The 23,818-nt window shown below is 43.9% G+C and overlaps 1 protein-coding gene across 1 annotated transcript in view; it reads left to right on the top strand.

The window, feature by feature from the left end:
- Nucleotides 1–23,818, top strand: part of STT3B (STT3 oligosaccharyltransferase complex catalytic subunit B) — a 213,079-nt gene that overhangs the window by 116,913 nt on the left and 72,348 nt on the right. The window contains exons 7-10 of the mRNA XM_069212000.1: nucleotides 12,018–12,164; nucleotides 17,076–17,124; nucleotides 17,778–17,932; nucleotides 22,538–22,749. Of these exons, the coding sequence (XP_069068101.1) occupies nucleotides 12,018–12,164; nucleotides 17,076–17,124; nucleotides 17,778–17,932; nucleotides 22,538–22,749 (563 nt within the window). The remainder of the gene's footprint in view (nucleotides 1–12,017; nucleotides 12,165–17,075; nucleotides 17,125–17,777; nucleotides 17,933–22,537; nucleotides 22,750–23,818) is intronic.

Below are 23,818 nucleotides of genomic sequence, written 5' to 3'. Positions count from 1 at the left end.
CCTATACTTTTAACATGGTCAGTCACCACCATAAGAGAATCAGACAATATCCAGGGCAGCCATTGGTTCTCCTTGTGTGCTGTAGAGGAGCATTTGGAGGAAGAGCGGGAGGAGAGACCAGACAAAGAACATCAAGGGCATCAACAAAGGTGAAATCTAGCACCTGGCATGCCACTAAGGAGCATCAGGAGGGCAGCAATGCAGAGAATCATGTGTGAAATCGAAGTAAAAAGCCCAAGCATGCTCTGAAAAGCAAGACATGCATCCCTGTTGAGTGCTAAAGAAGCAACAGAAGAATGACATCAGCAGTGGAAAGCTACAATGTAGCCAGTAAAAAGCAAGGGAATCAAGTTATGCTACATGGTTGGGACAGGTATCTAGTGGGAGGAAACCCAGCAATAAAAAGCATATAATTGTGTTTGACAAGACGCTATCTAATCGTAAACATGCTGAATGTGTAGTATTGTAAAAAGTTCACTGTGCGACACAGCTGGAGCCGTCTTTATAGAAACCGCAAAAACAATAGTAAATTAGGAATCCTTAGTCTCCAATGCATGAGAGTTAGTGTCTTTATGGTGTGTTCAGATATGAATGTGCAGGTGTTTTTGTTGAAACCATTCCTTGCTTGATAGTCCTTCTGCCAGTGATTTTCATACAAATAGATGCTATGCTTCATTTAAATCAAGTAGGTGACTGGCAGTGTCAGAGGAGGCTGTGGTCTCTGCTCCCATGGTGGTGAACAGCCCCACCTTATTTAGAGATCCCGGACTGCCTGGTAGGGCTCACCAAAGCCTTCTGAGTAACTGCTGGTGCAGTGGGCAATTTGAAACCCCTTTTGTTTTCTTCATGCTCCCAAATCTGGTGTTTGTTACTGTAAAATAAAAAGTTTCCCTGATGTGTGAAGGGGTTTATGATTTATTACCCTTCCAGAGCTCACCATGCATCTCATGGCAATTCTATGCCAGGAAATCTAGTGATGGTCATCCCATCCCAATCTAGAAGCTGCTGTAAGCCTTTCAAGCTGTAATAGCTTGCTCATAGATTTGAACCTTTGGGAACAATTACTGCCACTGTGAGGGTATGACAGATCTCCTATAGTCGTAGGTAGTTGGAAATTTAAAGCTCTGAAACGGTCCCAAGCCTGACAAAGGTACCTCACCAAGTCACGCTTTTTCGCTATGTTGTGTGGTACCAGTTGCCTTTCTAATGGAGAAAAACAAAGCTACTAATACTGTCTAGATGTGCATGAAGCCATTTTTTCATATAGTGTTTGCAAAGTGAATTGCTTCAAGGCACTGTTATTTGTTAGGCTAGTAAGAGGACACAGGCACCCAAAGTAATTTTCTCAGTCCCGCAATTGAATCAAATAAGGAAACCCAGATTTTTAGCTTAGTCTCTTGTTACTGTAGTTTGCTGCATGTTCTCCTTTAAATCAACCTTAATTTTTAATGCTGATCTTCTACCTTCACTCACCCAACACAAGTTGGGAACGTCTTGGAACTGTACATAATGATGGCTTGAAGAGGTTGATCTTTATTTTTATAGGGTTGTCTCACAAAGCAATTAAAGTGAATTTTAAAAATGTCTTCAAAGAAGTCTATCTTTGAGTAGCAAATATACATTTACAGCTAATGAATTTTGTTTTATGTTAAACAGAGTAAAACATGTGTACTAACAGGTCCCTAAATTCTAATTGCAGACTAATTGCGAAAGCTTAGTTCTCCAATATTGTATCTTTCATATTCACATGCTTGTCATCCTCGTAGTTGAGGTGGGACTCCCATAATAAGATTACAAAAGCAGTCCCATGTTAAACCTAGCCTAGGGGCTGCAACCATGGCTCTTACGTGGCATAGTCCCCTCGTTTTAAGAGAACCAAACTTCAACCATTCAGAGGCAATCAGAGTGAAGCCCCCACACCCTGAGGGGCCATCTCCCTTAAGGTTTCTACCACACATCTTGTTAAGGAAGTTCCCTGGACTCTGCTCAACCTCAGATAAGGTATACTTAAAAAAATATTTCAGGCTTATAAGACAGTTCTGCAGTCTTTCTTCTTAAAAGCTTAATGAAGTCAATTACAACTTTGAAAGAGGCTTTTAGACCTTGTGGCTCTTGTGTTAAAAATAAGTTACATTGTTATGACCTTCATAAGCACTATATTTGTTGTTTTCATCCATCTCGCAAGCCTAAAGTCTGAAAGATATACAGAAAGTTTCCATTGAAGACCTTTAGAGAGGCAAGACTTCTTTTTTGGCATGAAAAATAAACGACCTCCGGTCAAGCGTCGCCTTCAACAAAAAAGACACACAGAAGGTCTCAATCAAATGAAAAACCCATCTCTGAAATGGGCACAGATGAAAAGGGATCCATCTACCTCAGAACAAGTGGTCAAAAAATCTAAAACTCAATAAGCCTCGTGAAGTAGGTCACACCCTGAAAAAGCCAAAGCTTCAACCATATCTATCCTCTTCATAGAAATTGCAGACAGATTCATTCAAAAGATCTTCTGATGCCTTGAATAAGGACATCTTTTTCACCATATGCTTTTCTCTTGCCTTCATGAAGATTAATCAGCGATTGCCTCTGCAGAGAAATTTACATCAAGACCTCCGTCAACAACACTGTTGATGTCTTTGTCAACAACGCTGGTGTTGCTGCTCAGAACAAAAAGGACCAAAGACTCAAAAGCCTTGTCGAGAGTCTGTGAATAAATCACCCACATCTCAGTACGACACGATGACCACTCTGACGAGACACCTGTCGATATCACTGTTGATGATAACTTCTCCCATCCCCAATTCCATCTACAGCTTTATGAACCTTCCTCAGGTCAAATAACATACATCTTGGAGTTTGAGGTGTCATCAAAAACTATGGCACAATTTAATTCACCAGTATTAAAATTGTAAAAATCACGAGCAAGACATTTAGGTATGGAAGGGTTAAGGGAGGAAGGACATTTGGTCCTGCATACTGGCCTGGCAAGTTACCAGTAAAATTCCAGGAATGCGATTATAACCAAGAATATCATATCAACACGACATGCAAAAGAATGCGAAGGGCCACATCATTTGAAATTGTATGACTATTTTGAGGAAGACTCTCAGCCGTCGCACTGGCAATCTTACCACAAATGTCACCCTAACCTCTGTGGTAAAGTATTGCATGGTAAAGGTAAAAACCTTGTCTCTGTCCTTCCCTGCGTGGTAATGTCTGTTGTAAAGTCTGTTTCCTTAGCTTCCCTGAATGGCAAGGGGTCATCCTCTAGCATGGACAAGAAAGCTAAGATGCAACAAAAATGTGTATCAGTCTTACAGGTTTTCCCCGTGACAGGTCTGTGACAGTGGAATCCTGGCCATCTGTGGCTAGTGTTTGACAGCTAGACTTCCTTGCTTCCACACTCTCAACCTCTCCTTCAAAAAGAACGTTTTCATATCTTCGAAGGATGTTATTTACTCGTAGTATACGACTTACACTTCACAACCAAATTTGTGGGTGTTAACCAAACAGTACAAATGATGTCACCATTCCTCTTCCAGCTAGTGAAAACCTTAAGAGTGAGGCTTCCTCTTCCTCAAGAAGCCAGATGTTAAAAAGGAAAGGATTGAGGGAAAATACTAATCCTACTCCTTTTGCAGAGTCCAAACATTCCCAACAGCTCCCTTGGAAACCAGTGTCTCGCACCCTGCCCCCAAACCCCACCCCTGACCTGCTCCTTATCACCAGCGAGAAGACACATCTTCACCCAGTCAACCCAAATATATTCACCAATTTATAGATCTTTTTAGTTATGAAGAATGGCTGTCCTTCCACCTGCCTTTAAGTCATCTGTCCCTAACTGCAGCCCAAAAACTTCCACAGAAGATAGAGAGGCTCCATTCTGGACCAAGAAAGCTAGTCCTGTTCCACGAATGGTATAAAGGATTCTAATCTTATGGTCTCCTCTGTTACATTTTAAACCCTTTCCTCCTCCTGCAGTGGTTCAAAGTGACGCCTTTGCTCGGTTCCTGGTAGCTGTCCAAAGTGAATGGCTGTGTTCAGTGGACAAGATTATTACTTCCACAAACCCATTGTATTTAATCACAAGTTGTACATCTGATTTAAGGTGGGAAATCAGCAATTCCAGCACAGGACAATGCTATTTAGCCCAAGATACTGGCCCTACGGGTCTGCATTTCCTTAGCCATCTTTGCACTACAGGACTCTTGCAGAGAGGTGTTTCCTATTATATTCTCCACATGCATTCCCTGAAATTACATCCAGCAGACCAGTGGATCAGCTGCTGGGTTACATGCCCATATCCATCCCAATCACCCTTGGCTCATAGCTTTCATTACTGGACACATTAACGTGTCTTGGTGGGACACTCAAACTACCTGCCCTGTTTATAGCTGTCCTCCACCACTTACTGCTCACAATATGAGTGTTTGCTGCATTGTGACAAACTTTCCATCAAGGTCTTGTGGCGCAAGTCAGATCTTTCTGTTCACATTAATCTGTTGGTGCTGAAAGCAGTCTTTCAGGCATGGAAGCCTTTGTTTTATGTTGAAATTCAAGTTGGTGGTGATTTAGGCAGACAATACCACAGTCATTTTTAGATTGCTGCTCTCTACATCGGTGGTCAGTAGTGGCTCTGTGGGAATGGCCTGTATAGAATGACTTGTTCATGCTCACTTCCGACATTGTGATATTTGAAAACACCAGGTCACACAGTTTGAGTTGGCAACTCCTCTTGCCACTTGATTGGGGCAGAAATGTTCCAGCCATTCATGATCACCATCTTTGAAACATGGGTCTTCCAGCAATAAACTGCTTTTTCCACTTATGTGAATACTAGAAATAATCAATTAGTCACAGGTTCGACAGAGGCCCAACCTCCCAGGGGCTGAACAGACCAAGAGAACTATTCTATTGCTTTCATCCAACTGAAACTCCGGGAGCATCCAGGATGCTTAGTAATTCGCCTCACAACTCTGGTTTTGCTATCTAGTCCACTTAAAACAAACCACATCCCCTAACAGTCTATGGAGAGAATGCTGCAGCTCTTCGTGCTATCACTCAACTTGCACTCATTGTTCATAAAGAGTTAACCTTTTCACCCTTGCGTCTTTCTTCATACAGGGAGTGCAGAATTATTAGGCAAGTTGTATTTTTGAGGATTAATTTTATTATTGAACAACAACCATGTTCTCAATGAACCCAAAAAACTCATTAATATCAAAGCTGAATATTTTTGGAAGTAGTTTTTAGTTTGTTTTTAGTTTTAGCTATGTTAGGGGGATATCTGTGTGTGCAGGTGACTATTACTGTGCATAATTATTAGGCAACTTAACAAAAAACAAATATATACCCATTTCAATTATTTATTATTACCAGTGAAACCAATATAACATCTCAACATTCACAAATATACATTTCTGACATTCAAAAACAAAACAAAAACAAATCAGTGACCAATATAGCCACCTTTCTTTGCAAGGACACTCAAAAGCCTGCCATCCATGGATTCTGTCAGTGTTTTGATCTGTTCACCATCAACATTGCGTGCAGCAGCAACCACAGCCTCCCAGACACTGTTCAGAGAGGTGTACTGTTTTCCCTCCTTGTAAATCTCACATTTGATGATGGACCACAGGTTCTCAATGGGGTTCAGATCAGGTGAACATGGAGGCCATGTCATTAGATTTCCTTCTTTTATACCCTTTCTTGCCAGCCACGCTGTGGAGTACTTGGACGCGTGTGATGGAGCATTGTCCTGCATGAAAATCATGTTTTTCTTGAAGGATGCAGACTTCTTCCTGTACCACTGCTTGAAGAAGGTGTCTACCAGGAACTGGCAGTAGGACTGGGAGTTGAGCTTGACTCCATCCTCAACCCGAAAAGGCCCCACAAGCTCATCTTTGATGATACCAGCCCAAACCAGTACTCCACCTCCACCTTGCTGGCGTCTGAGTCGGACTGGAGCTCTCTGCCCTTTACCAATCCAGCCACGGGCCCATCCATCTGGCCCATCAAGACTCACTCTCATTTCATCAGTCCATAAAACCTTAGAAAATCAGTCTTGAGATATTTCTTGGCCCAGTCTTGACGTTTCAGCTTGTGTGTCTTGTTCAGTGGTGGTCGTCTTTCAGCCTTTCTTACCTTGGCCATGTCTCTGAGTATTGCACACCTTGTGCTTTTGGGCACTCCAGTGATGTTGCAGCTCTGAAATATGGCCAAACTGGTGGCAAGTGGCATCGTGGCAGCTGCACACTTGACTTTTCTCAGTTCATGGGCAGTTATTTTGCGCCTTGGTTTTTCCACACGCTTCTTGCGACCCTGTTGACTATTATGAATGAAACGCTTGATTGTTCGATGATCACGCTTCAGAAGCTTTGCAATTTTAAGAGTGCTGCATCCCTCTGCAAGATATCTCACTATTTTTTACTTTTCTGAGCCTGTCAAGTCCTTCTTTTGACCCATTTTGCCAAAGGAAAGGAAGTTGCCTAATAATTATGCACACCTGATATAGGGTGTTGATGTCATTAGACCACACCCCTTCTCATTACAGAGATGCACATCACCTAATATGCTTAATTGGTAGTAGGCTTTCGAGCCTATACAGCTTGGAGTAAGACAACATGCATAAAGAGGATGATGTGGTCAAAATACTCATTTGCCTAATAATTCTGCACTCCCTGTAGTGTTGGAGTCCTGACAATTACTAGGAAATGCTCTTAGAATGCAGTAGAATAACTAATGGCTGAAACTTTGATACTGGCCAAGAACAGCAGGTCACTGAGTTGCTATGAAGATAATCTTTTTGCATTGGTTGGCGGAGACAGGAAAGGAGAGCAGTTGGATTCCTGCAAGACTTGGCTCGTACCTATAGGAGTCTATTAACTAAGGATGCCCCAGGCCAGTTCTGGTAAACACCTCAAAAGGCATCTGACATGCCTAATGCATCTAAGACATTCAGTCCATCTAGGTCGGGGGTCTACAATCTTTACTGGAGTGTGAGCTGCTTCTGATCAGTGAAAATCATTGTGAGCTACTGAAGCCCAAGCAACTCGCACATTTTTACGAGACACCCACAGCTTCATGTAGGTTAAGTCTAATGTCCATAGAGCCAGATACTATGATTTAAAAATAATACTTTGACTAGTAACACTGACAGGGCTGCCATGTGTGCCAGTGAGACTGTATTGTAGTCTTTGATGTATGAACTTGTGCACTTGAGTGGGATGTGTGTGTAGGGGTGAAAACCTGTGTCATTTGTACGTGGCCAGGACATACCTTTGGCCATATGTGGCACCGTTACATGTATAACCCAAACATACAGCAGATTTTTTAAATGGGAAAAATGTTAAGTGTAGAAATATGTTCTGCAAAAATATTCACAATATAGAAAATTTTTTGGCACTTTAAATTTCTGCCACTTGAAACAATGACTGTATTTTTCAGTTATAAATATGGCATGGTCTTCCAGGCACCGGGAGCAGGAGGCCTGCTGTGTAAATGGGACACTTTGAAATGGGAGAAAATTAAACTGAAGAGTTAACTTTGTTTAGATGTTAGACATCTTGCTCCCAGTGGCCTGTAGGCACTGTCATATTAATAACTGAAAAATGCAGCAATTTGTTTAATGGGAGGAATTTAAAGTGAAGAAACATGCTTTGTAAAACATGAAGACCTAATTTAAAGTGGAGAAAAACATTGACTCAATGATTCATAGAAATATTTCTTTACTTTAAATTTCTCCCATTAAAAAAGGACTAATTTTCAGTTATAAACATGGCACTGTGTCCATTTATCACTGGGAGCAAGAGACCTGCTGTTTGTAAGTGTGACACTTTGAAATGAGAGAAAATTAAAATGAGGAGTTAACTTAATCATTAAGGTAACTTCATTTTATTTTTTGCCCTTTTAAAAGCATTCAGAAACATCTTTTTGTTCTCACACTCCAATATTGAGTTGAAAAGGAATTTTTATTAAAAAGTTAAATGCTTCAGTTCTTCACTGCTGTGCCCCCATCTGGGTCTTATATGAGACTGAGCACTGCTAATTATCAGGCCCTGTTATTTGCAGCCTGATGATGATGTAATCTAAACACAGCCTTCCCTTAACTTTAAATAAGCATCGGTTCATGTGTTCCTTTTAAACATTACCTCAAGGCTGTGAGCTGCTCTGAAGGTGTCTCGGAGCTACTAGTAGCTTGCAGTTGACTGATAGGAGACAGGTGCACCATGCTAGCCCTCAGGCCTGATCTTTGTCTTTGCCAGATTGATGAATAAACTCTTGTTCTCTTGGCTTGGGGATAACTTAAATGTTTGTTCATGGGAGACCTCTTTCTTGATGACCATAACATCAACAAGGTGCAAGTGAGTTTCAAGCTCTATACAGGTAAAATGTTTCATAATTTTCCTTAAGGACAAGGAAGGTTGAAGTCTCACTACACCTATGTTAATTATGGTAGTATTTTTGCACTTCCTTCGACAAAGGTTGTTCCATTTTTTCCTCTTCATCCCCAAACTGCCTCTACGAAAGAGTATTACACAATCTGGATGTTATGAGTGCCATGTAATTCGATTTTGGCAGAACTAATCAGTGAATAACTAACCCAGATGTTGGAAGTTTCTGATGCAGATTGAGTGGTTGTAAAGTCAACTGTTGAAAATGGTTATTTTCCCACTTCATTCTCCCAGTATGGAGCACAACCGCCTTCATTTCACGAGTGATAGTGCAGTGTTGGTGGCATTTTTCAAGCATATACGAGCCAGATTTCTACTAAGGTCGCAAAATCTGGATAAACCTAACCTGATGCCATTGGCTAAAAATAACACCAATTGGCTGTTTCTTAAAGACAAACAGTCAGGGGCATGTAATACATACAGGAAAGATGGTGTCATGATTTACTAATGTATGCATTGCACACAAGTGGTAAATTACTATCTGTATAAGCAGTTCATGCCACCACTTCTTAGTGGGATACCCTCAAGTTGAAAATGAGGAAGAGCTTACAGTCAAGTAGTAGTCACCTTAAATACAGCTGTATCCTATTTATTAATGATTTCAGTATTGCGGTGTTAAGCTAGGGAGTGGGTGTTGCTTGTTTGATTCATTAGGCTGTATTAACATTAAACTTTAGGGTTATGATAGATGATTGTATTAAGGTGAAGGTGAGGTGTACGGTTAGTGTTGTGGCGAGGGTTGGAGTCTCTGCAAGAGCTAGAGGAAGGTAAGCATTACAGTTTACGGTTAAAAATAAAACTGAAATTGTTCTCCTGTTTTTGTTAGCACTGTGATTAGATTAGGGTTAGAACTGATTATGGATGATGTGAAAAGGGTGGGTTGCAATAAGGGTGTGGATTGTGCACGGAATTGTTTTTTTCATCTTTAATTCATTATGACCCCTTTAGAATTATCAGTGTAAAATGGGCTTTCCTTCATATTATTTTTTTAATCCCTTCATTACTTATTTGTTTGACTATTCTGTTGTCCTCATCTTTAAACAGAGTTGTAATTGTAAAAATTTGTGTAAATGTATGTAAGTTGATTTCTGATGGATACTACTACATGTAGAGTCCTTATCTGCTGAATATCACAAGGTGCCAGACTTGGTCCAATAACTTTTTCATAGCACTTCTGTGGCAGTAGGGGGTACAGGTGCCATCCCTGCGCCTTAAATGATGCCTGTCATTCAAGTTTTTCCTTCTCCACAGAGGATCTGGATAATCTAAGGTACTATTTCGATGTTCCATGAGGGAGGTCAGATTCCTGTTCTGATCGTTCTCTGTCTGCTAGTTCTGCTAGCTTCCTGCATCCGCCTGGTCACAAAGTATTCAGGCATTAGTGTTTCCACAGGCTGTTTATAGCACAAAATCTGTCTGATTCATCACAATTTCCATGGACAGTGGATGGCTTCGCCTGGCGGTAGAGCTCCTTTCACAAGGGACGACCACCTACCCTCCACCAGACCTGACTATGGTTGTGACAGATGCATCCACCCTTGCCTTGGGGGGATGCTTATCTGAAAGAACTGGAGATCAGAGGTCTCTTGTATCTAAAAGAGCTGGTGCTGCACATCAGCCCGCTCGAACTAAGGGCAATTTGGCTAGCTCTCACAGCCTTCATTCCATCCCTTCATGGTAAGTCTGTGTCTTGGCAGACAATACGGCTGCAGTGTGGTACATCAAACTGTACGGAATGAAGTCTCAGTTTTCCTGTCATAGTGTTGAAGCGCTGAGCTTGTGTGCTCCAGCATGGAATCTGTGTAGTCACAAACCATTTTGCCAGCTCTCTGATCACTGAGGCCAAGAGCCTCAATCTGTACCATCTTGCCAAGGATGAGTGTCGCCTTTACCTGGAAATGGTCTAGTACGTCCCTCCCTTGTGATCCACCTATTAGGTGGACCTCTTTGCCACTCACGTCCATGCTCTTTGCCTTCAGTTCTTTGCCCTCTACTATCTGCTGATTGTAACCTTGGTGGGTGTATTTCTTTTGCGATGGAGCTTTCCACTTCACATTCTTCCCATACCCCAGGTTCTTAAAAAATGTGAGGATGGACCCAAGTCATCTTCGTTACCTCTCACTGGCCGAGAAGGGTATGGTACTCACAATCACTTTGCCTTAGTCTGTCCCCTGCTCAGTCTACTTCTCAGGTTGAACGACTTCACTCGGTCTACATCCCAACCTCCAGAGCCTTCGTCATCATGACTGGACTTTGAGTCTGAACTCTTGAGCTCCTTTCAGCTGCCTTCTGAGGTGGTCTCCGTAATATCAGCTCGTCACCTCTCCAACAAGACATTCTACTCTGGAAGGTGTAATAGTCTGTCATCTGGTATTGAGAGCAGAACATGGATAATCTGAAGGCTCACCTGTCAGGGGACCTAGTTGTGCGCACTTGCACTCCCATTAGGACTGTGCAGTGGGTACTGCTTATAATTTGCCATCTTGTCTGCAGTTCTGACTTCCAAACAAACCAATCGGGTTTTTGATAGGGTTTTGCTAAGCCTTCAACCTCTACTCTCACCAGCAGTTTTCATGTGACTAAGAATTGTTGTGTGGAAAAATTAGCTTCCTTTCACACCTGCAAGTGTTGTTTGGAGTCAGAGTTGGAAAGGGATGACTGTTTCACAAGCTCTGTGCTCTAGAATTTCCTCATTTGATCATTCTTTCAGAATCGTCACCTGGGAGGGGTAGTGCTTTGAAATATATTAAACAGGTGAGGACTCTGCAGGGATGTTTACCCATCACAAGAAAAAGATGCTTACCATTGGCAACCATATTTCTGTCGGATTCTCTCTCTCTCCAGGCAAATTCCTATCTAATCCCACCCACGTCTCTTTTCTGAAAGATGATGATAGTCCACAATTAAAATATTCCAATTTACATTGCTGCAGTGCACTGGTTCAGATTGATAGTCATTTCTGCATATGTGTCTCTAAGGACGTGGAAAAATGGATGGGGAACTGGCATTAGTGCAACAGGGTGGGGGGTTTGTGGCTCCAGTTATGTAACTGTCACTTCCCGGGGCCAAGATGGCACCACTGGCCCCTGCTAGTCCAGAAGTGTTATGCGAAAGTTTTCAAAACCAGCCTGGCACCTGAGGCTATTCAACAGATGAAGAATCATCAGATAGAGTATTCATCAGAAAGAGAAAATAAGTAACTTTTATGCCACACCATCTTCCTATTTGAGGTAATGTGATTTTAGAGTGTCGCTTGAAAATATGGGGCAACTATTAGATAAAGCCAGCAAAACTGTATGAAACTTCATTCTTGAAAATGGGGGAAAGAAAGCAGAAACCTTTGCATGTTGTTCTCAATTTAAAGCTAGTTGTGCTAACATCATGACTACAGATGGCAACACAATTACCGATTTGCGGAAATACTCAGTTTTCAGTCTTCTCAAAATGCAGAATTGAAAGGGGGGGTAGTCCAACAAAAATATCCTTTGACTCCAAAAACATTATTGTTGCTACTTGTATCTGCGCATTCAGATTTTAATTAAAAATGTTTTGCATTTATTTTTAAAGGTGTCTTTGCACTGCTGCAGGCCTATGCTTTCTTGCAGTACCTGAGAGACCGGTTAACAAAGCAGGAATTCCAGACCCTGTTCTTCCTGGGTGTATCCCTTGCTGCTGGTGGTGTATTTTTGACAGTCATTTATTTAACATATACAGGTAAGTCAACCGTTTTGGGGTTTAATCTGTTTTCACAGATTTTGTTCCAGTACATTTGACATATATTTGCTGTTTGGCTATTTTATTCTTAATCATGGCTGTGTAATGCAACCAATACTTCTGCCTTTTCCTGGAGCATCACAACATTTTTGTCCTTTTGGATGTGGTCCCTTGTGTAGGTCACTTGTATGTTTTGTATTTCTTTCTTTATTACATTATTAGTTCCACTTCTCTCCCACCATTGTTTTCCATAGTTTACTACTTTGGGTTCTGTTAGAAGCTGTGTGCCAGATTTTAAGAAACTGAGCGGAACAGCTCATGATCCTATTTTATGCAGGAGCCGCAAATCCAGGATTTAAGCATCAATCTCTGGCATATTTGCAGAATTGATATGGCCAATGTCAGTTATTGTTGTGGTCTGTTTTTTTTTTTTTTTTTTTCTGGATACAATAAATCCCCTTCAGACCTCCTCAAGGCAAAGGACAGGATTTCAGTATAATTGCACAACATTTTACAGTTGTCCAAATATTTTACTTTTATGTTTAGCGAGAGGCCTTTATACTCTGTTTTGCCTGTTGAAATCTGCTGATGCTGGTCCAAATGATAGGCAAAACCCTAATTTGCCCTCCTAATTGCAGATTTCTGATCCTCAGATTATTGGAAGTGTTGTGTTTAATAAAGAAGACTATTTACAGGGGTGTGGAATTTAATAAAATATCTACTTTCCCATAGGAGGTTCCTTCCTAAATCTAATTGTCCTTTAAAAAAAATCTACTTGGCCCTTTGGTGCTATGAACAGCTGCTACACATGGCACAATCTCATTATATCAGAGCTCTGATAATAGCCTCTCTGATTATGCCATTAGTAAGGCTTGAATGCTAGCAATTTCCTTCTTTTGCCACCTTTCTACAGATCTATAAACTGGGGTTGGAGGCAGCGGTAAGCAAACGTTCCAGGGTTGGAACGCCCTTTTGAGTCTGTGCAAACCTACTACTTTGCATGTTTTATGCGTTTTCACAAGCTCTTCCCTAATCTTTTCCAAAACTGGGGAAGGTTGAAAATTTACTCCTGAAAAGGGCAGAAATAAAACTTCTTCCAGGGTTGGGTAAAAAAGATGGTTAAAGTGAAATTCTAAAAACACAACATATTTTCGCATTAGCAAACCTACACATGCATATTTGCTCGTGCTAAAATGCAATTCACAAATATTTTCTAGGAGTGCGATTTCCTGGTCTACTTCTGTGAATTGATTAAATATGTAAATCTGCACTAATGCAAAGACATATAGCATGGGTGCACTTTTGTGACTCCCTTTAACTTTTTTGTTTTTTTTTGTTTTTTACTCAAACCACTGTCAGTAGTGCAGTCTGAGCTTACAACATGTATTTAGAGTGCATGCCGTAATAAGGGCTTTGCAGTAATGAACAATAAATACAAGCTTGAACAGAATTAGCATATGGACACAAATATTACCTCGCCTTCGGACAATTCCCTTCCCTCCTCCATAATGTGCTACTGTGAACTGGCTGCCAGAGGGAATTGGGCCTACCTGTCCCAAGGACAAAATAAACATAAAAACTTGTTGTTGACCTGAAACAATATATCCTGGACGTCGGGCTATAGGAATTCCACACCCCTGTGTTTAATAAACAGATACCACAAAAAATAAAGTAGGCTATCTACCCTATTGAGTCAACTATCATTTGTTGGTTTGAGGGGCCGGATTTCTAATGTTTCATATCCCTTCTTGAGGGATGCCACTGCACCCTTCTGTCTCAGACACACTCCACTGCTTATGATTTCCTATAGCTGTCTTAGTGCACACGGTCTTCGTCATTCAACCTCTGCCAGCCTTCCACTTGGAACAGAATGTGGCATTCACTGCTCCCATTATTAATCAAGTCTTCCCCAGTGCAGACGGTCACCTTTAAAATTGCCTCAAATGACCAAGAATGCCGCCTCAAGAAGGAAATGCAGGCCCTCCTTTCTGACACCTCTAATTATGAAGTTCTTCAAGGGAGTCAGTTTACTTTTAAAATGGAACAGCAAAGCTCAAGTGTAGGAAGTTGGCTCTGTATGCACTATTTCAAAGTAAGGAATAGTATGCACAGAGTCCAAGGGTTCCCCTTAGAGGTAAGATAGTGGCAAAAACAGATAATACTAATGCTCTATTTTGTGGTAGTGTGGTCGAGCAGTAGGCTTATCCAAGGAGTAGTGTTAAGCATTTGTTGTACATACACACAGGCAATAAATGAGGAACACACACTCGGAGACAAATCCAGCCAATAGGTTTTGTTATAGAAAAATATATTTTCTTAGTTTATTTTAAGAACCACAGGTTCAAATTCTACATGTAATATCTCATTTGAAAGGTATTGCAGGTAAGTACTTTAGGAACTTTGAATAATTACAGTAGCATATATACTTTTCACATAAAACACAAATAGCTGTTTTAAAAGTGGACACTTAGTGCAATTTTCACAGTTCCTGGGGGAGGTAAAGTATTGTTAGGCTTTGCAGGTAAGTAAACCACCTACGGGGTTAAGATTGAGGTCCAAGGTAGCCCACCGTTGGGGGTTCAGAGCAACCCCAAAGTTACCACACCAGCAGCTCAGGGCCGGTCAGGTGCAGAGTTCAAAGTGGTGCCCAAAACGCATAGGCTTCAATGGAGAGAAGGGGGTGCCCCGGTTCCAGTCTGCCAGCAGGTAAGTACCAGTGTCTTCGGAGGGCAGACCAGGGGGGTTTTGTAGGGCACCGGGGGGGACACAAGTCCACAAAGAAAGTACACCCTCAGCAGCGCGGGGGCAGCCGGGTGCAGTGTGCAAACAAGCGTCGGGTTCGCAATGTAAATCAATGGGAGACCCAGGGGTCTCTTCAGCGGTGCAGGCAGGCAAAGGGGGGCTCCTCGGGGTAGCCACCACCTGGGCACGGGAGAGGGCCTCCTGGGGGTCACTCCTGCACTGAAGTTCCGATCCTTCAGGTGCTGGGGGCTGCGGGTGCAGGGTCTTTTCCAGCCGTCGGGATTTTAGTCAGGCAGTCGCGGTCAGGGGGAGCCTCGGGATTCCCTCTGCAGGCGTCGCTGCGGGGGTTCAGGGGGGACAACTTTGGTTACTCACAGTCTCGGACTCGCCGGAGGGTCCTCCCTGAGGTGTTGTTTCTCCACCAGTCGAGTCGGGGTCGCCGGGTGCAATGTTGCAAGTCTCACGCTTCTTGCGGGGATTGCAGGGGTCTTTAAATCTGCTCCTCTGGATACAAAGTTGCAGTCTTTTTGGAGCAGGTCCGCTGTCCTTGGGAGTATCTTGTTCCTCTTGAAGCAGGGCAGTCCTCTGAAGATTCAGAGGTCGCTGGTCCTTGAGAAAGCGTCACTGGAGCAGGTTTCTTTAGAAGGCAGGAGACAGGCCGGTAGGACTGGGGCCAAAGCAGTTGGTGTCGTCTTTCTTCTTCTGCAGGGGTTTTCAGCTCAGCAGTCTTCTTCTTCGGTAAGTTGCAGGAATCTGCGTTCCTAGGTTCTGGGGAGCCCCTAAATACTGAATTTAGGGGTGTGTTTAGGTCTGGGAGGGCAGTAGCCAATGGCTACTGTCCTTGAGGGTGGGTACACCCTCTTTGTGCCTCCTCCCTGAGGGGAGGGGGGCACATCCCTATTCCTATTGGGGGAATCCTCCTTCTACAAGATGGAGGATTTCTAAAAGTCAGAGTCACCTCAGCTCAGGACACCTTAGGGGCTGTCCTGACTGGCCAGTGACTCCTCCTTGTTTTTCTCATTATCTTTCCTGGACTTGCCGCCAAAAGTGGGGGCTGTGTCCAGGGGGCGGGCATCTCCACTAGCTGGAGTGCCCTGGGGCATTGTAACACGAAGCTTGAGCCTTTGAAGCTCACTGCTAGGTGTTACAGTTCCTGCAGGGGGAGGTGTGAAGCACCTCCACCCAGAGCAGGCTTTGTTTCTGTCCTCAGAGAGCACAAAGGCTCTCACCGCATGAGGTCAGAAACTCGTCTCTCAGCAGCAGGCTGGCACAGACCAGTCAGTCCTGCACTGAACAATTGGGTAAAATACAGGGGGCATCTTTAAGATGCCCTCTGTGTGCATTTTGTAATAAATCGAACACTGGCATCAGTGTGGGTTTATTATTCTGAGAAGTTTGATACTAAACTTCCCAGTATTCAGTGTAGCCATTATGGTGCTGTGGAGTGCGTGTTTGACAGACTCCCAGACCATATACTCTTATGGCTACCCTGCACTTACAATGTCTAAGGTTTTGCTTAGACACTGTAGGGGCACAGTGCTCATGCACATATGCCCTCACCTGTGGTATAGTGCACCCTGCCTTAGGGCTGTAAGGCCTGCTAGAGGGTGACTTACCTATGCCACAGGCAGTGAGGTTGGCATGACACCCTGAGGGGAGTGCCATGTCGACTTAGTCATTTTCTCCCCACCAGCACACACAAGCTGGCAAGCAATGTGTCTGTGCTGAGTGAGGGGTCCCTAGGGTGGCATAAGTCATGCTGCAGCCCTTAGAGACCTTCCCTGGCATCAGGGCCCTTGGTACCAGGGGTACCGGTTACAAGGGACTTGCTGGGTTGTGCCAATTGTGGAGACAATGGTACATTTTAGGTGAGACAACTGGTGCTGGGGCATGGTTAGCAGGGTCCCAGCACACTTCTCAGTCAAGTCAGCATCAGTATCAGGCAAAAAGGTGGGGGTAACTGCAACAGGGAGCCATTTCTTTACATCAAGGGATCTTTAATCAGTGTTGTGCTGTGGTTATGGAGTGGCGCCCTGTAATCCTGTTTTTCTGATTTACTGCCATTATTTAGCTTCATAGCAGCTGATGTACGTGCTTTAAGTGTTTGCATTATGAGCAGAATCCTTGTGATGTCCTAAATGTAAACACGTGTCGTTTGCTACATTTCAGGTCACATTGCACCGTGGAGCGGCCGCTTTTACTCTCTCTGGGACACAGGGTAAGAAGGTGTGATGTGCAAGATGATGGATCAGTGCAGTTTATTGCCCGGGCGGAATAATGCAGACCTGAAGTGCTCCAAGGGGCCTGACTAGCCTGCGGGTTTTTAGTGCCCTTGATTCTAATGTACACATGCTTGGTGTGCTCATATAATTTAACAAAATATTATTGGTTTCCGAATTTACGGTACCTAGAGCTGTATGGTCGCACACCGCCTCCAGAAGTCCCCAAGGTCCTTGGTTAAATGTAAGCCCTTTACAGTGAGTCCAAAGGCTCATCACTGAGGCATCGACTTGTGTGAAGGGCAGGGCTTGGCGTGAGACGCGTGGCCTTCCTAAGAAGCACACAGTGTGACATTAACCCTTGAATGTATCCGGGATGGTGCTTGCTTTATCGCCCCATGCGCTAGGATAGCTTGTATATGGTGTTTGTGTTGGGTCATTCCTTTCCTCCGACGTAAAGGATGCACCAGTTTCCCAAGAAACTGGTACCATGAAGAAGAGGGTACAATATAGTGGTATGTATATACCTCCGTAGATCAAGGTAGCCTTCCTTTGGAAAGAGAACCGTCTGCACTCGTGTATTTAGAACAGGTTGTTTTAAGTGTCTCTTCCTCACCTGTTCCCTTGCAATCTTGTTTTTCTGTTTCAACAGGTATGCGAAAATTCACATTCCTATCATAGCTTCGGTATCGGAGCATCAGCCAACAACGTGGGTTTCCTTTTTTTTTGATCTTCATATCCTGGTGTGCACTTTCCCAGCGGGGCTCTGGTTTTGTATAAAGAACATCAACGACGAGCGAGTGTTCGGTAAGTGGGGGCCTGCAGACCTCGGTTACTCGAGGCTTCTGTGTCTGGGCATCGCTCGCGGGTGGCCTGCGCGTGCTGGGTGCGGTGGGCAGTGGGGCGGCTGCTTTAAGGGAATTACATAAGCTTTATAAAACGTTTGTTGGACGCTCCTGGCCTAGTTTTCATTTGAGCTTATTTTTAATTTACTGTTTGGCTGTTTCGCTGTGCTCTGACCTCCCACACAGATGAGCTGCCAGGCCAAAGCTGCGGCCATCTGCAGTCTGTTGGCATGCTTGGCTCCCCAGCTTTGCATGTGCCATGTTCACACTGCTGTTCCTATGGTGCTGGCTAAGCTAAATCAATCTTTGAAATGCATTCATTCCAGATCTTGGGGGCAGGTTTACAGAAATGGTAGTGAAATGATGTTCTAGAACAAGGAGACTCGAGTAGAAATCCTGGCTTCCTCTTTTGATCAGTAACGCCCTTTGTGGGGGATGCTGTGTCTGATGTCAGATTCCGCTCCCTTGGGTGTTCAGCGGGCACCACACGGGGTCCAGGAGTCTGCAGAATGACAGTCCTGTGTGTTGGCAGGCAGCACGGTGGCACTGTGTGGCTCTGCACCACCTTGGAAATGGAGTGAAGCAGCGTAGAAGCTCTACTCCTGGGCACTAGCGGCGGGTTCATGTGTCTTCATTTCTACACCTTCATATGTGGAAGATAGATCAGTTGTTGGCGACAGTTTGCTGGTTTCCAGCTTGGCACCATGTTACATGGTAGGAGGGACGGTCGAGAGCAGTCTGCATTTAGAATATCCACGGTAAAGAGCGCTCCAGAAGGAAAGTAATCTGTTCTTATGGTGGATACTTTTAACTGCAGAGGGTGCGTGGAGGGGGCTTTGTCCATAATGTCCTCTAAGACAGATCAGGCAAACAGATTTTCCCGCTGGACCTGGCTGTCGAAGGAATGGTACTTCATGAACATATGTCCTGATGGTCACATTGCAGCTTTGCAGATGTTAAGGAAAAAAAGTACTCCTGTGCCAGGGCTTCGTACCAGTCTTTGCTCGGGGGCAGACCCATGGGTGGTTAACCCGTTAGGCCATCCGTGTATACTGCTTCTTGCCAAGGGATAACTGATTTTCAAATAGAGGACTGTCCATTTTGACAAGGTCCTCTTCCGCGCCGCCTAATCGCCTTCCCCCCCCCCCCCCCCCAAAAACCCATTAAAGAGCTGATCGTCAATCCAATATTCTTTGTTGCGATCCAAGTACAAACTCAAAGCTCTATCCCGGTCAAGGAGATGAAGACTTTCGAGGGATGAGCTGGAAGATGGTTGTCTGTCAGGCACCAATGCAGATCCTGGGCAGTCTCCTTCGAGATCAGTATGGTGTTGAACATCAGCCCTTATTCTGGGCCACTGAGACCTGAAGTTCTACAGCAGTGTCCTCACATGCCGTCGGTCATATGGAATAAAGAGAATGCACAGGTACGGGAGGCCAAGAATCCCCAGAGTGGCCGTCATGGAGATCCAGAACTGATCCCAATACATCAGGATCACATCATGAATATCCCAAGCTCACTCTGGTGGGGGAAGGCTTTGAAAGCTACTGTCTACTAATACCCTAATGACGACTGACTGTTGATCCTCCTTCAGCAACCAGTCAAGTTATGGAAATACTTGTACTCCTACCCTTAGACGAAGGTCAGCGACCACACCGTCCCTTTTGTGAACACTTGAGCGCTGAGAAAAAGCTGAAGGAGAACATGGGATACAGTGTCTTCTTGGATCACTTTCAGCCTCAAGTAACTCCTGTGGGACTGCAGGACTGGGATATAACCATACACTTCTGCAATCTTAAGGACTCTTCTCAGTCTCCTGAGTCCAGAAGAGACGGAATATGATCCAACATGAGAATCTTGAATTTTCCCTACCGTAGGAAGGCATTCAAAGGTTGAAGGTCCAGAATGAGCCTGATGTCACTATCCATTTTTATAACATCCCTGTCTCTTCCAAGAATATGATGCCCGCTCTGACACATTTTGATAGCAAGTGAAATGCCTCCTGCATTAGGATTTCCAAGTGCTCCTCCAAAGTTTGTTCTGGTGTTGGAGATAGGAGTGGGGAGAAAATGACCGATGTGTAGGTCCCGTTTGTCTGATGTACATGGCTCTCTTGCCCAGTTGAAAACGTCAGATCCTGCCACTCACTGACCTTGCGGGGGCCATCGAGGACACATTCAAGTGGCTTAATAACCCTGGCAGCATGGAGGAGGAATTGAAGGACTCTTGTCCTTGCTGCCCTGCACCTTGTCTGCTGGAGTGGAGGCCACGGTCTCAAGAAGGACGGAACCGGGTGCTACATAACTGGTTGGGGGTGGCTGTTGCTTTGTACAGGTAAACCCCATGAAGAAACCGCCGAACGTAAGGATTTGGTGGGGAAATTGTTTTGCTGCTGTCAACAGTCTGAAGCATTTAGCAGCGGCTTGGCTAGCCTTAACCTCTCTAGAGCAGTCTGGCTTTTCCCCAAAAAAGTCTGGGCCCTTTAATGGCATGCCCATTAAAGATGCCTATACATTGCTTTACAGTTCCGTAGACCTTGAAGACTGTGCTGGTACCTTCAGTCCTGCGGGTGTTCATCTGTAGTATTCAGGCCAGCACCAGAACCAGACTTTCCTCCGTCTAGTTCGTCATGTATCGTTTTTGTCGGAGGCCCTTCTGGGACCTCCATCAAGATCATGTTGGCCTCGTCCCAGAGAGCACATGTAGCGGCCCAGAAGGCATACGGTGTTTAAGGACCTGAAGGGAACAGCCACGTGACTGAGACCAGGCCTGCGGCTCGGACCAGGACTTGTGCTTTGACTGCGATGCAGACCGTCTGCTCCTGTCCCGGTGCACCTTCAGGTACTTCTCGCCCGGCTTAGAGTTGTGGCTGGATCCCGGATACACCTAACAACTTGTACCTGTATGTTTTGGAGGGGGACATGGTTCCCTAGCCGTCTGTAGAAACGTTTGATTCAACAGAAGACTAAGGCACTGGATCCGCTGTAGAAGGCACGGAAAGGAAGGCGCTACAGCCGCACGCCCGAGTGGGACGGACTTGAGGCTCCGTTTTATCACTTCGGGATGATGCCGAGCCAACATCGAAGCAATGCTGTTAACATTTCCAGTACCAGCCTGGTGCCGGGGAAACATTCAAAGGTTTGAGGAATTTTCAGGTAGAAGTATTAATCGAAATGTGTAAAATTAGGCTGGTCGAATGATTTAACTCCTTCTCCGAGGCTGCTAAGCCCTCAGCATTGACACGGACATTAAACGCTAAAGTGAAAACTTGTATGCACCGCATGTAATATTGATGAAATCAGTGCAGCCGCTCTAATCAAAACATTTATTTCTTCCAGCTGCTATCCAGGAGCGCCATCTAGTGGTTTTAGGTGTGTGAGGAGTCAACCATACAAATAACAAGCATTTGCAATGCAAGGGCTCTCGCATAGTTCGAAAAAGTTAATTGTCATCTTTTGACATCAGCGCCCATGAGCAAAAACAAAGAAACATGAGTGGAAACTGAAAAAAGACAACTTGAAAAGCAGCGTGCGGGCACTAATTAAGTTGAAATAAATTAGTACTTGATCCCTGCTCCACACCGAGGAACGGAAATGATGCCGGACATGCCTTGACAAATTACAAGGCTGTAAAGAAGAGCACCATGCAAAACAACAAATAGTGTGCGACAGGCGGGCTCCAAGCCCTTTACTGAACACAACAGCGTCTTGCATACGAGACGCAAGCGCATGCACTCGCAGGCTCGACCCTAAAAAGCATCCACTTTTCTAGTCTGACCAGCATTCTGAGATGTTCATGTTAAATTAACAATTAACCAATGGCATTCGCATCTCGTCAACATATAATTGTTAATCTCTGCCTGATTCTGATTTTGTTCGCAAAGCAGATGCAAATAAGAGGACATAGCATGTATCTTGGTGCTTAATTTAAGCTGTTAATTGTAGGTGGGACCCACTTGCAGCCATTTGGGGGGTCCGGCACCTATTTTTCCTCAAACTTTAATCCAGTGCAAGAACAATTAAAATAGGAAGGGAGTAATGGAGAAAGACTGAAAAACAGTTACGCCTGGAAAAAATGTAGATGAACAAGAACCAGTAAGGGTGAGTTAGAGGCATGACGTGGAATCAAGATGGTACTCTACTCCAACCTTTGCTAGCGCCCACTGCTGGGCTCTGAACAAATCTTCGGGCCCTAGCACTTATTCTTTTAATTGTTAACAATGGTGTGTTTTACCCCGAATCAGTTATATCCGGCGGTGTGGATTAAGTTTTAATATTTACCCTAATACCTTTGAAGTGGCTTTCCTTCATACTTACTGCATATTTTGCAAGTGTACATTCACCATCAATTTTCTTATATGCCTAAACCCCACGCTCTTGTGTGAATGCTATTTTGAATAATTTAAGAAACCTATAGAAGTTTTAGCGCGAAACACTCTTCAATGTTTGCCGCCCTTGCTTACAACATAATCTGATTATTTCCCTATAAATCTATTTTTGCACCCTATTTCAATGAAGTACACTTGAATTAACTTTCAGATGTCACCAGTGTGCTTTTCTCTCTTTAGTTGCTCTGTATGCAATCAGTGCTGTGTACTTCGCTGGCGTGATGGTTCGTCTCATGTTGACATTGACTCCTGTGGTCTGTATGCTGTCGGCAGTCGCTTTCTCCAATGTCTTTGAGCACTACCTGGGCGATGATATGAAGAGAGAAAATCCACCAATTGAAGACAGCAGTGATGAAGATGACAAGAGAAATCCCGGAAATCTATATGATAAGGTGGGATGCTGAAACCAACCATCTGAAGCTGTGTTGCTAGATCAAATAGGGAAGAACAGTGGAAAAAAAAATATATCCTGTCATGGGTGGTCTGACGTATGCTTATAAAACTAGCTTGTTCTTGACATTTATTCCAATTATATGCAAATGATGGGTGGAGAGGTTGGGTCAGAAACTGTAGTATGATATGAATATTAAGCTCCGAAAGATTCTCAAAATTAAATCTGAGTGAATCCATATTGAAGGTCATTCAGAAAAGACAAACTTTCGATGAGGTTGCCTTTAACAGCACTTTATACAAAGAGCCACACCTGAAGACAGTCCTCATGTCAAAGGGACTTCTGACATTCCTCTTCAAAGTAAATGGCTTATCACTAGCTTGTACTTTTACGTTTGTTAATTTAAGAGTGCTTGTGTAGTGCTAGAGCATGTGTCTTTGCAACAGCTCAGTTGCCATTCTCATCTAGGAAGCATTTAGTTCAGGATTCCACATGACTAACAGTTAATACAGTTTTCCCCGGAATACAGCAGAAGTATCCGATCATGCAGGGGTCCTTTTGCCTGGAAACACCTGGTCTGGAATTGGGTTCAGCAGAAGACGATTAGGTATTCTTGTTTAGAAAGAAAATTGCAAAATACACTTTTAGAGAGCTAGGGTTTTGGCTTTGTGCTTATCTTAAAGTAATTGTTAAACTCTTCTCTACATCACTAGTTCATCTAGACGTTGTCCATTGATAATGATTTAGTTCGATGGCATCTGTCGCTGTAGATACGCATGTTCTGCAATAGCTCGCCATCTGGTGTTGGGCCGGAGTGTTACAAGTTGTTTTTCTTCGAAGAAGTCTTTCGAGTCACGGGACCGAGTGACTCCTCCTTTTGTCCCCATTGCGCATGGGCGTCGACTCCATCTTTGATTGTTTTTTTTCCGCCATCGGGTTCGGACGTGTTCCTGTCGCTCCGAGTTTCGGAACGGAAAATTAGCTAATTTCGAAGAAAAACAACTTGTAACACTCCGGCCCAACACCAGATGGCGAGCTATTGCAGAACATGCGAATCTACTGCGACTGAT

The sequence above is a fragment of the Pleurodeles waltl genome, chromosome 10, assembly GCF_031143425.1.
Source record: "Pleurodeles waltl isolate 20211129_DDA chromosome 10, aPleWal1.hap1.20221129, whole genome shotgun sequence".
NCBI classification, from domain to species: Eukaryota; Metazoa; Chordata; class Amphibia; order Caudata; family Salamandridae; genus Pleurodeles; species Pleurodeles waltl.
This window is presented reverse-complemented; position numbering and strand designations above follow the sequence as displayed.